Genomic DNA, 13333 nt, shown 5'->3' on the forward strand with positions numbered 1-13333 from the left:
TCCCCAATTCCCTACAGTGGTCATTTGGTCAGTTGGGGCTCCTTTTTGAAGCTTGGTCGTGAAAAAAAAGGGACCAAGTAAAGCCAGCGAAATGTTCGTCAAGCCTGGCTTTTTTTTTTCCATTATTGGGCGAACCCGGCCATCTCGTGAGCATGCCCCCGTCCTGCCTTCACTACCATACCAACACACCCCCTTGAAATTTTGCCGGCTCTGCGACGGAAAGCAGTTGAAGCCGGCCAAAATCGGCTTTCGATTATACCGATTTGGCTGGTTTCAGGAGATCGCCGGCGATCTCCCGATTTGTGGTGGAAGATCGCCGGCGATCTCTTTCAAAAATAAGCCTGATACTATATAAAATGAGTTTATCTTGTTGGGCAGACTGGATGGACCGTTCAGGTCTTTATCTGCCATCATTTACTGTGTTAACACATAAAGGTCTTAAAGCCTGTAGGAAAGGCCTATTCCACTATACCCTCACCAAATAATAGCAAAGGGCTGTTAGGTATCATATAGGACCATAGTTGTCTAAGATAAGTCAATAAGTGGGTCCAAAAGCCTCCACTAATGGGCAATACCAGAACGTATGTCCTAGGGTAGCTTCTGCAGCCGTACGTTTGAGACAAGTACCTTCTGTAGTAAGGCCCGTGCAACGGGCTCAATGCAGAGAAATGTAAAGAAGTATGCATTGACATAATATAGGCACTTTTTTAAAGTATTTAGACTTACAAAGTTACATAGAAGCATATTTTCAAAGCACTTAGTTAAACTTATAAAGTTACGTAATAACCTCTGGAATTTTGTAAGTCTAAGTGCTTTCAAAATGAGCCCCATAGTAACCTATGGAACTTCTAAGTCTAAGTGCTTTGAAAGGAGCCCTATAATGTGTCATCTTCGAAACTTGAAAGATTGAGTGATGGAGACTGATGACTCTACCCCATGAACTATGGAATGGGATCTTTTTAAATCTTTACACCCAAATTATTTGCTGCACGCACACAAGGAGATCCCTCCCACAAAGTATCTTGCTCAAATCCATGCATGTGACATGGAAAAGCTTTTAATCTTATTGATATAAAAACGCCATACTGACGTCTTACTCATTATGGGCAACCAGGATTTTACCCTAGGCATGGACGCTTCTGTTTTTATTAGATAGAGCCAGACAGTCTATTTACATAACAGAGATGGGCACCTGGAAACCTTTTAATCTCATTTTGCAAACTCCAGATGTCCAGCCTGTGGAGGTACCTTTGCGTATATGCAGATAGCTCATCTGGCACAGCTGCTACAAAATAACTGCTACTGGATTATTAGATCTTTTGCATTCCTTCTTTACATCTGCTAGCCAGACCCAAGTATCTATTTCCAGTTTGCTTAGATCCCTGATTCATCTTATACCTAAGAAGCCATATGGAATTCTGAATTAGGCCTCAGACTTGCTCCCAATGGTGCTGCATAATGCACTTTATAGAGAATACTATTTTAGAATGTTGACTAGGGCCTATTTTTCACCAAAACAGTCTTACTGTGCTGGGTGTGTCGCTTCCCCTTTATGCGCTGAGTGTGGAGCAGAGTATAATTCTTTATCCCATGCTTTCTAGGCCTATAAATATATACAAAATTTTTGGTACCAGGTGCTGTCTTTTGCTGGGATTATATTTCATCAACAGCTAAAACTTTCCCCACAAGGCTTATTATTAGGGAAATGTACTACTGTCTTTGCCTCTGAGACAGGAGTAACCTTCTGGAGGTCTCCTGCAGGGTGGACCCTTGCCCCCCAGGCAAGAAAATCTCTGGCTAATAAATATTAGATATATTAAACGTTTATTCAAATAGTCAAAGAAGCCAATCAGTAATTATTGAAATATCAATAAATAAAATCCCAATAGAGTATAATATATAGCAAATAAAAACAGTTTTCCCTGGGAGCTGTCAATATGTCCACCTGCTAATGTAGACACATTGAGGCTCGCCATCCTCAGTTCTGTTTCCTCTTAAATACTTTTTTTCCTCCTTTCTTCATTATCTTAATTATAATTACCCTTCCTACCTAATGAATATGCATCTTTCCAGAATATTCTATTTCCTTTTATGGTGAATCCTGTTTCAACACTTTCTACCATCTTCCAACTTCTATCATTTATTCCCTCATTGCATGTACAGCTAGGGCCTGTCATGCACATAAGCATAAGTTTTCTTTAAATAATGGTTTGACCTATGTCCTTGTTAAGCGTAGTCATTATGCTAGTTCCCCCCCCCCCCCCCTTGCTGAGCCTACAATTTCACCCACACCCACTTTCTTCTCCTTCTGATTGTTTATCTGGATGCTGCAGGTGTTTTTAGTCATAGGAGTCTCTGGCTCTTTGGTTGCTGACCAGCAACGTATCACAAATTAGCATAGGCCCAATGTCAAACCATAAATTTCTACTGTCTTTAGAAGGTGATTACCAGAAAAAAATATATTTCTAGCTGTCTTGAAATTTCATGTCTGCTCCCAGCTCAAGGAAAGCAAAATAGCTATATTAAAATAAAAACTAGAAATATGGATGGTTTGCACAGAAATTAGAGCACTATGGGTCTCTTATTAAAGGGAAACATTTTTCTTACATAAGGCTAGTGTTGTGAGAACAAAATGCATTTTACAAAACTGATCATTCCCTGGCTTTTTGTCAATGGCATAATGCTTTTCAGGCTTTTGACATGGGAGGTCCGAGATGCTTCCCATATTGTGAAATACAAAATTTTGTTTTGGACAATATAGGAATTATATCTTTCTCCACATAGTATGATCTTTAACAAACTACAATCATGATTATAGGTATTAATAAGAACCCCTCTTGTGTGGTCAATTAGATTGGGGAGTGAGGGTGGTAATGGGAGGGGGGATGGGATTTCGGAGATTGGTGGATGGGAGTTTGGTTGATGTGAGATGTGATGCCGGGAAGTGGGGAGCCATAAGAGTTAGAGCTCTCTACTCCCTTAATTGTATTGTCTTCTGATTGGGAGGATATTGCACTTGTTGAAGTACAGTTTTGTCTGTTTGATGTTTTGTCACTTCTATTAAATAACCTTCTCTAAAAAGATTTATATAGAGGGTAGGGGATGATTATGGATAGGGGTTGGGGGGATAAAACTGTAAAAAGTTTGATGACTTATCATACAACTTTTATTGTGTACACTTTGATACTTAGATTATTGTACAACCCATATTATTGGATGTGTTTCCTTTGAAATGTCATCAATAAAAATGCTGAAAAATAAGGGTCAGAAAGATCAGTTTGGTTTGTGTTATTGATAGGACTGGTGAGTGGGATGCAGCATGATGCAACTAATTGGGGTATGTGCGTCTGTGGGATGCAGCATGCTGGGCTAGAGAAGGCTGATACCATTGTGTGTGATTCTGCAGGTTGCAGTTTCCACAGCTGGCACTGAGACGGAGGTTGGGCCAGCTGAGCTGTATGTCTAGGCCCACCCTGAAACTCCGTTCTTGGCCTCTGACAATCTTCTATTACCTTCTGCCCTTCGGTGCTCTTAAACCATTGACTAGAGTGGGATGGAGGCCAACCAGCAGGGTAAGTTTCAACCTGGGGTTTGTAGCTGCTTTATATGTTGATGGTGGAAGTGAACATTGCTGATAAGGACGGCAAAAAGTTATCACAGGTATTGCATCAAGACTATTTACAAAATGAATATTCTTTATCTTCCTAGACCAGTTCTGACCAGCAGATAGAGGCAGAAGTACTGAACTGTTCCAGTGACATCACTGATATAAGGGCTAGTACAGGCTGGAATCCTTCAATATTTCTCTACCTCTAGTAGATGGTGAAGGTTGGCTAGTGCAGCAGGATATGAGTAGAGTAGGCCTGACTCCCTGGGAAGCAGATCATGGCCTTCATCGCTTGAGGCCAAGTCCAGGACCTTACCCTGGTTGAGCTGAATGTTTCCTGTTCCCTGTAGCTCTGAGCTTTAGTCCATGGGCTGTAGCTTGTTGAGGTGGCTGGTGGGACTCATGGGGCCCCTGCCAGTGGGAGGGGTATCACAACCCCCTCACTGGTTGCCTCTCACCATTATTTTTATTTATTTATTTATTGCACTTGTATCCCACATTTTCCCACCTATTTGCAGGCTCAATGTGGCTTGTTATGGCATCGCTATTCCAGGATAAAAATACAATTGGTATTACAAGATATCAAGGAAGACAAGAAGATCTAATCAAGCAGTTATAGGAAGAAGACATTCGGGATAAGGGTGAAGTGGTGTTGTGTTATAGTTGTTTATGGATTCTCTTGGTAGGCTTTGTTAAAGAGGTAGGTTTTCAGAGATTTGCGAAAGTTAGTTATTTCGTTAATTGTTTTCAAGTGAGTTGGTAGTGCATTCCACAGCTGCGTGCTCATGTATGAAAAGCTGGTCGCATGTGTTAGTCTGTATTTTAATCCTTTACAGTTGGGGAAGTGTAGATTAAGAAAAGTGTGGGAAGATCTTTTAGCTTTTCTGGGTGGCAGGTCCATGAGGTCTAGCATGTAGGTTGGGGCATCTCCGTAAATGATTTTATGAACAATCGTGCAGATCTTGAACGCGATACGTTCTTTAAGTGGGAGCCAGTGTAATTTCTCTCTTAAGGGTTTTGCATGTTCATATTTTGTTTTTCCAAATATGAGTCTGGCTGCGGTATTCTGGTCTGTTCTTTACAGCCAGTGTAAAGTGCATTGCAATAGTCCATGTGACTAAGTACCATTGACTGTACCAGGTTCCGAAAAACGATCCTTGGGAAGAAAGGTTTTACTCTTTTGAGTTTCCACATGGAGTGGGACGTTTTTTCAAGTGTGAGATTTCGATCAATGGTAACTCCCAGAATTTTCAGATTGTTAGAGACGGGGAGGGAAAAGTTTGGGGTAGTTATGGTGGTGAATTTATTTGTGTTGTGTTGTGAGGTGAGTATAAGACATTGTGTTTTTTCTGCGTTGAGTTTTAGCTGAAATGCATCTGCCCAGGAGTGCATGATTTGGAAGCTTTGGTTGATTTCATTGGTGATTTCCTTTAGGTCATGTTTGACCATGATCAATTGTGTTGATGGGTATCATGCTTAGTAACTTTATAATTTTCTCTTTAAAGTAGTTCGCAAGATTATTTGCTGTTGGGGCATCAGTGTTGTTAGAAGTAACCGGAGTGGTATTTAGTAGTTTGTTTATGAGTTGGAGGAGTTTATGTGTATCCTTGTAGCCTGGTCCGATTTTGGTTTTATAATATGATCTTTTAGTTTGTCTGATGGTGTATTTGTATTTTCTTTGTAGTTGCTTCCAATCGTTAAGTGCAGAGTCGTTTTTTTGTTTGTTCTAGTCTTCTGACTCGTGTTTTTAATTCAGTTCTTCATTAAACCATGGTATTGAGTTTTTTCTGTGTGAGGTTCTGGTTTGAAGTGGTGCTATGTTGTCTAGTATGATTCTGCATCTGTTGTCCCAGTCCTGAAGAAATTGGGGTGAATCTTTTTTTGGTGTTGTTCATTCGTTGTCATAGAATTGTTGCCAAAAAAAAAAAAAAAAAAAAAAAAAAGTAAATAAGAGACTGCAGCAGCCAGAGCTTCTGGGGAGCATGGGCAGAGCTGGACATGTGGAGGAATATGATCAGATAGGTCAAAGATTGGGGCCCACAGGGGAGGAGTGAGCTCAATTCTTGTGCAGCAGCTTGTGCTGGATGTTTTGGAGCCAGTGACTGCACACCAGTGTCTGCTTCCACTTTTTTTTCCTGCAGTGGAGGGGGTTATCGATGTTGTTTTGGCCCAGTGGCCTTCAGATCCTTCTTTTGGTGGTGGGGGGAGGGGGTATCTCTGGAGAAAGCACAATGTTTCCAAATGGGGTGGTTGGCAGGCTCCCTTGTTTGTGGCAGCAGTCCCCAGGAGTCTCAGCAAGGACTGGGGGGGGGGGGCACACGTTATGATAGGCCATCTCAGAGTACTATCAGGTGGGAGAAATGATGTAAAACCCATCAGGAAGAACCCCTGACCTGACTGATGGGCCTGATTCCCGTAGGGGGGCCCTATGTGTTTTTTTGCAATTGCACCCCCAGCAAGTGTTATAAGACCATTCGGGCTCCAATCTCACATCCCATCAGGGAGATGGCAAATGTTGTCCCTAAAGAGTTGGAGTGGGAATAGCACTCCTGGAGAGTGTGGAGCCTTCTGCATTGGAAGTTAAAGGGAGACTAGTTTGCCAGTAATGTGCATTAGGTTTCTTTGTTGTTTCAGTGACTCTGCCCAGAGGGGCCATAGCCATGCCTTGGGGCCAGGTTTTGAATGAGACCCTACCTACATAGGCCCCTGTAAACCTTCCAAGGACTCCTTCCTTTCAGGGCCCCCTTCCAAATGTTTCTGGCTGAATTCCATGCTGTTCAGACTGTGGTTCTTAGCAGGCTGCCATCAGCTAAATAAACTGGTGGATGTCACAGCTCCCATAGATGTGGTCCTGGTTATGGTTATCCCAGATGGGTTACCATAGGGAGAACACGAAGCCAGATGCCAGTTCCACTGTGTCTGTCCACAGGCAAATCTCCTCTCTCTCTAATCCCCAGAAGTGGTGGAGGGATTCTCAGGTTGATCCCCTGCCTCCCTGGATTATGAGTAGAGGTCCTTGTCTACAATGGCCTTAGTTTCCTGATGAGGGGTGCACAATAGTGGCTGCATGCCCTGGAGGTTGCAGTGGGGACTGCTTTAACGGTGGCCATTCTACATGTACTTGCTCTCTTCTCTCCAGCCTTATCCTTAGCCTGTGGCTGAGCATGGGTGGATATGGGGCATCCTAGGTATATTTTGTAAGTGGCCTGTAGGATGGAGCTTGGTTCAGAGAGGAGCTGGAAGAGGACCTAGGAGACGTGTCCGGATGGCCCTTGGTAGTTAGTGCACCCATTCTATTCACTCCAGTTATCAAGGGTGTGCTCTGAAGATGTGGTCAGGTACCATCTGGGGGCGGGATCTCTAGTGCCTCAGTCTCCCCTGGTCACTAGCTGTGTTCTTTCCTGGTGAGCATAAGACATTGTTATGCAGCGATCTGGTGGGTGTTACATTCATTTGTTCAGCACTGCAAGAATAAGCCTTTGTTAGAGTGATGTGGATGTTGGCAGAGTTGTGTTCCAGGGGGGCTTTGTCTTCTCCCTCCCATTAAAGGATTGCTTTTCTGCTGGTCCCGACTGGCATAGAACAACAAGGAAGGTGAAATTTATTCATACCTGTTAATTTCCTTTCCATGAGTCCTGCTAGACCAGTCCAGGGACCTCCCTGAAAGATTGTAGTGTTAGGAAGCTCTAGTGGTTCAGCCTAATTGCTCTGTTATGGTTCTTGTTAGGTTCAGCAGTGGTTTAAAAAATAGAAGGATTAAAGATGTGGCTGCTTAAAACGGGTGCATTGTTTTGTTATGCTTTGGTAATAGCATACTGAAGGATTCCAGCCTGCACTAGTCCTTATACCTGCAATGTCACTAGAACAGTTCAGTGTTGCTCCCTACATCTGCTGGTTGAGAAGTTACTGGTATTGTAACTACTGTGTAGTGTAACTACTGTGTAGTGTTTGGAGGATGGTAATGGCCTCTAGAATGAAACTCTGGGCTCAGAGAATAAGAGCTTCAAATGGAGTAGGTGGGCTACTGGATTGAGTTAGGAAAAGCAGAGATTGGGGAGAATCTGGACTGAGCTGGGAGAGGAAGAGGTTTCTGGTTTGAAAAGGGGACTTCTGCATTTAGTGTGCAGAGGAGAGCACAGGACAGGTTCCGTATTGAGTGTGATAGTTCTGGAATGATGGTTGGGGAAGGCTCTGGCTTGAGGAAGAAGGGGGATCAGGATGCCCTAGATTGAGTTCAGTGGGGAGAGAAAAATATTGGACATTTCTGGGATAAATGGGGAGGAGGAAAATGCAGGAGGGTTCTCTATTGAAGTGTCTGAACAGGGAAGATTGCAGAAAAGGTTTGTGGTGGAAGAGTGTTGGGAAGGCTCTGGATTGAAGAGAGTAAGGTAGGAAGGCATGAGGTTCTCTACTGAAGCATAGGAGCTCTGGATTGAGTTGTGTAGTGGGGGGGGGGGAGGAGAGCACAGGGAGCACTTTATTTAGAGATGATACAGGAGGGAAGAGTAGTGATGGTCTATATTATGGTGTGTGGGTCAGACTGTTAGGGGCTCTCAGTTGGGGGTTGAAGAAAGCATGTGGGTTCTCAGCTGAGGTATAGTGGCTCTGGACTGAGTTGAGGGACTGGGAAGGGGAGAGTGCAGAGGATTCGGTATTGAGATATCAGAGGGGGGAAAATAGAAGATAGGTTTTTCACTGAGCTGCGAAAGGAGAGCATGGTAATCTAAATTGAAGTGGAGGGAGGCATAAGGTTCTGGATTGGGTCGATGAGAGAAGGGTATGGGGTCCAGTTTGATTGGAGGAGGAGCTTCTGGACAGCTTCTGATGCAGTGCTAATGACGTGGCTGGTGTGTCTGGAACATTCAGTGCAATTGTTAGTCAATATTGTAGTTCTGCTTTTACTGTCACAGCTGAAATGTGATTTTACGGCTGTGTGATGAGAAGAGCAGTCAGGCACCCTTTCAAGAAAGCAGCAGCCAGTGCTCTTTCTGAGGCTTAATACCTCACCTTGGACAATTTGATGAGTTATAAGTGCCACATCAGTTGGTACTACTCTTTCCTTTTTCTTCAACCACTTTATAAGTAGTTAGAAAACCTGTAGCTTTATGGTGGGAGAGAAGGTTACAAATTGAGATAAAGGTGTAATCTCTACTTTTTTTTTTTCTTTGTATTTTCAAGGTTGCTTTATACAAATCTGTTCCAACACGTCTCTTGTCACGGGCTTGGGGCCGCCTCAACCAGGTAGAGCTGCCTACGTGGCTCCGGAAGCCCATCTACAGTCTATACATTTGGACATTTGGTGTCAATATGAAGGAAGCTGCTGTTGAAGATCTTCACCAGTATCGAAACTTGAGTGAGTTCTTTCGGAGAAAACTCAAACCACAGGCACGGCCAGTCTGTGATTCACACAGCATGGTGAGCATGGTTTGGAGAGGGGGTGACAACTTTGTGCACTGCATTGTGTGCATGGAGATAGAGATTTCTATGCAGTACATGGACAAAGGAGTGGGTTTATTTTCTACATTTTACTAATATTTGTTTTATTATTTATCACAAGAGAAGTAGTGTTCAGAGAAGATGGAGAAGCATAGCAAATCACCTGGACCCGATGGCATACATCCCAGAGTACTAACAGAATTGAAAAATTAACTTGCAGAGCTATTATTAACAATATGTAGTTTAACTTTAAAATCAAGCATAGTATCAGAAGATTGGAGGGTGACCAGTGTAATGCCAAATGTTTGGAAGATGTTCTGGGAAATTATAGACCAGTGAGCCAGAAGTCAGTGCCGGGCAAAATGGTAGACACTATGACTCATCTCACTGAAGCAAACATGAAAGTTTAGATAAGCTATGCTTAGTCCAACCAAGGTACATTGAGCCTTCCAGCTTGTTTGAGAAAACTGAGTAGCAATCTCATAATATTCTTCCAGGGAAGTTGAGACACCTTTGCCCCTCAAGGCAATAAGCTCTCCACTAGCCCTGTACACTCCTTCAGAGTGTCAGCTCAACATGGCATGTCATGAATAGAAGAGAATCACTAGTTCTCCGAGGACAAGCAGGCTTGATTATTCTCGCAGATGGGTAGACGCTGTTCCCGAGTTGCTCGGCCCAGCAAAATTGCTACAGTAAATTATAGAACTTTGAGGAGCGCAAGCTACGCTCCAGCGCAAATGTATGAGTGCCTTCTTGCCCGCCACTTCAGTTTTGCTATTTCTGTACAAGGAGCAGCTGCTTTCTGTAGTGGCTCCTCACATGCACGGCCAGAGCTTTCTGTGCTTTTTCAAGTGCCTTCGGTGGTTTTTCGCTACCCTGCTCTCTTGTTTAAAAAAAAAAAAAAATTTCCCTTATTTCTTTAGCTTTCTTTTGGCCCGCGTTTAAGTTTCCTTTATTTTTTGACACAGGCCAATTTTAGGCCTGCCCGGTCGGGCTGTTTTTTCTTTGTGCCTTTTTCCCTTTTTTTCAAGCACCATTGCATCTTTTAACTTGGCCACTGTGGTTTTTCCTTCCATGTCTACGAAGACTCCCAGTGGCTTCAAGCATTGTACTCGGTGCAACCAGACCATCTCAGGGAAGGACACCCATTCTTGTTGTCTTCAGTGCCTGGGGCCTGACCATAGCCCAGCCAACTGTGTCCTCTGCCTTCGTATGAAAAAGAGGACTCTGGTTTCCCAAGAGGCTCAATGTACCACAACTTTTGGAGCCCGGTCTAGTCCCTCGACGTCAGCATTGATGTCAAGCGTCGCACTGACATCAGGAGCCCAAGTAGGAATGGCTGCTTTGAGGCCCCATGACATTAGGAGCAGTGAGGCATGGAGTGGGTCTCCACCTGCCTCGAGGCCTCCTACTCTGCAGGCCCCCCGGGACTGCCCATTGTCAGACCTGACTCCTAGGCGACGGGAAGATTCAACGTCATCCTCTGCACCGAGGAGCATGGGTGACATGCATCAGGTGAAGGCCAAGAAGCACTGACACTGATCTCGTTCAATGCATGGTGCTGGGAGCTTCGGGGTGCCGAGGGATTCAGCACCCGAGAAACATTGAAGCTGGGAGGACTGTGCCCCCTCTATCCAGGAGGTGCCAATGCGAGTGTCTCCAAGCAGCCGAGATCCTGCTTCTGCAGTGGCCCCAGAGATTCTGTAGCCTGCGCCTCATCTGACGCCACAGTCTCTCTCGATGACGGCCCTCGATGAGCACATCTGGGCCTTGCTCCCTGAGCTGCTGGATGGCCTGATGCAGCAGTGTGCATTGGTATCGGGGGCGCCTGCACCTACCATACTTCCCTCTGTGGCCCTACCTGGTCCTCAGCCCGTGGTGCGGTCTCCAATGCCGGTGCAGCTTGCGGCACCAGTGTCGAAAGCCACCCAAGCCGGCACCCTCTCGACATCGGTGGAGGAAGCTTCACCAGAGTCGACGGGAGCTGGTTTCTCAACACCGCTCTTGAGGACATGAGTCCTCAACGTCGAGGCGAGCCCGGTCTCAGACATCCCTTAGGGAACTGCTATCCAACACCAAGGAGGGGCGCTCATAGGCATCAGAAGAAGATCCTAGGTACTTTTCCTCCGATGAATCTTATGGGATTCCTTCTGAGCCCTCCCCACCACCTGAGAGGAGAATGTCTCCACCTGAGAGCCTCTCTTTCACTTCTTTTGTGTGGGAAATGGCTGAAGCCGTTCCATTCACCGTAGAATTAAGAGGATTAGCCCAGGGCCAAGATGCTTGAGGTCGTGGACTACACCTCTCCTCCTAAGGAGGCAGTGACGGCTTCTCTCCATGAGGTACGCAAGGAAGTCCTCATTAGGAACTGGATGTCCCCTCTGTCCGTCCCTGTGGTCCCCAAGAAGATTGACACCCAGTATCAACTCCACATGGAACCTGGTTTGGTAAGGTCTCAGTTACCTCACGATTCCATGGTGGTGGATGCTGCTCTCAAGAGAGCCAGGAGTACTACGGACTATGCTTCGACTCCCCCAGGCAGAGAAGCTAGGATCCAGGACTCTTTTCGGAGAAAGATGTATTAGGCCTCTGTGCTCATTGCCTGTATCCAATCATACCAGCTCTTCACAAGCATATACTTGCAGAACTCGGTGCAACAGCTGTCAGACTTGGTCGATGCACTTCCTCCGGAGCAGGCCGAGCCGTTTCACCAGTTGATCAAGCAGCAGAAGGTGTATCGCAAGTTCTTGGCCAGGGGCACTTACGACACCTTTGACGTGGCATCCAGGATCTCTGCCCAAGGTATAGCAATGCACAGACTCTCATGGCTGCGTGTTTCTGACCTGGAACATTCTGTTCAGCAGAGGTTGGCAGATGCCCCTTGCCAGGTGGATAACCGTTTTGGAGAGAAGGTCGAGGAGGTCGCTGACCAAATCAATAAGCATACTGATGCTATGTCTTCTCTCTCCCTCCGGGTGTCTTCTGCAACTGCCTCCTCATCCAGGAGGTATTTTGTATGTCGCGGAGTGCTCCCTATTCCTACTCCAGGCGTAGGTACACTCTTGCGGCTCGCCAGCCTACTCAGGCTCAGTCCCAACATGCTTGTTCTCATCAACAGCGAGCGCCCAAGGCCCCTGCCGCTCCCCAGCAAAAGCAAGGCACAAGCTTTTGACTGGCTCCAGCAAAGCATAGCCGCAGTAAAAGTGTCCGCCTCGGACAACTTTGCTGGTTGGAGGGAGGTTAACATTTAATTCACCAAAAGTGGCTTCTCATAACCTCCAACCAGTGGGTTCTTCAAATAGTCTGGCTCAGATACACCCTCAGTTTGCTTTCCAAACCTCCAGATTGTCCACCGAGAGCACATTCTTTCAGTTCTCAACACAAGCAGGTACTTGCAGAGGAATTCTCCGCCCTTCTCAAGGCCCGTGCGGTTGAACCCATTCCACTAGGGGAAGAAGGGCAGGAATTCTATTCCAGGTACTTCTTTGTGCAGAAAAAGACAGATACGTCCCATCCTAGACCTAAGGGCCCTGAACAAATTTATAGTCTAAGAAAAGTTCAGGATGGTTTCCCTGGGCACCTATCTTCCCATGCTTCAGAAAAATGATTGGCTATGCTCTCTGGACTTGAAGGATGCATATACACACATCCCTATACTTCCAGCCCACCGGAAGTATGTTCAGTTTCGGCTGGGAAAGCATCACTTTCAGTACCGCGTATTGCATTTTGGCCTTGCGTCAGTTCCCAGGGTCTTCACAAAGTGTCTAGCAGTAGTGGCAGCATCGCTATGCAGACTAGGAGTTCATGTGTTCCCTTATCTCGACGAGTGGCTGGTGAAGTGCACCTTGGAGGACGGTGCTTGGGAGTCCATGCGGATGACTGTCGGGTGCTAGAACTTCTAGGGTTCGTTATCAACTACCCCAAGCCCCATCTCCATCCAGTTCAATAATTGGAGTTCATAGGATCCTTGCTCGATATGAAGACTGTCTGGGCGCCTACCTCCCAGAGGCGCGTGCGGACAACCTGCTTTCCCTAGCGTCCAAAGTTCGAACATCGTAGCAGATCACAGCTCGGAGGATGTCGAGATTGTTGGGCCACATGGCTTCCACATTGTATGTTACACCCATGGCACATCTACACATGAGAACTGCTGAATGGACCCTGGCTTCTCAGTGGTGTCAAGCCACGGGAAGTCTAGAGGATGTCATCCAAGTGTCCCCGGAGTTTGTGCGCTTTCTTCAGTGGTGGACAATTCAGTCCAATTTGATCTTGGGACTTCCATTCCAAATT

General features: G+C 45.6%; 1 protein-coding gene across 5 annotated transcripts in view; it reads left to right on the forward strand.

The window, feature by feature from the left end:
- Positions 1-13333, forward strand: part of PISD (phosphatidylserine decarboxylase) — a 107538-nt gene that overhangs the window by 62558 nt on the left and 31647 nt on the right. For 3 of the 5 annotated variants that reach the window (XM_030217604.1, XM_030217602.1, XM_030217599.1), the window contains exons 2-3: positions 3407-3572; positions 8786-9022. In XM_030217604.1, coding sequence (XP_030073464.1) covers positions 3459-3572; positions 8786-9022 — 351 coding nt within the window. In that variant the 5' untranslated portion in view covers positions 3407-3458. The remainder of the gene's footprint in view (positions 1-3406; positions 3573-8785; positions 9023-13333) is intronic. The other 2 variants (XM_030217601.1, XM_030217603.1) reach the window with 1 other exon arrangement.

Source organism: Microcaecilia unicolor, chromosome 11 (assembly GCF_901765095.1).
Source record: "Microcaecilia unicolor chromosome 11, aMicUni1.1, whole genome shotgun sequence".
Taxonomy (NCBI): domain Eukaryota; kingdom Metazoa; phylum Chordata; class Amphibia; order Gymnophiona; family Siphonopidae; genus Microcaecilia; species Microcaecilia unicolor.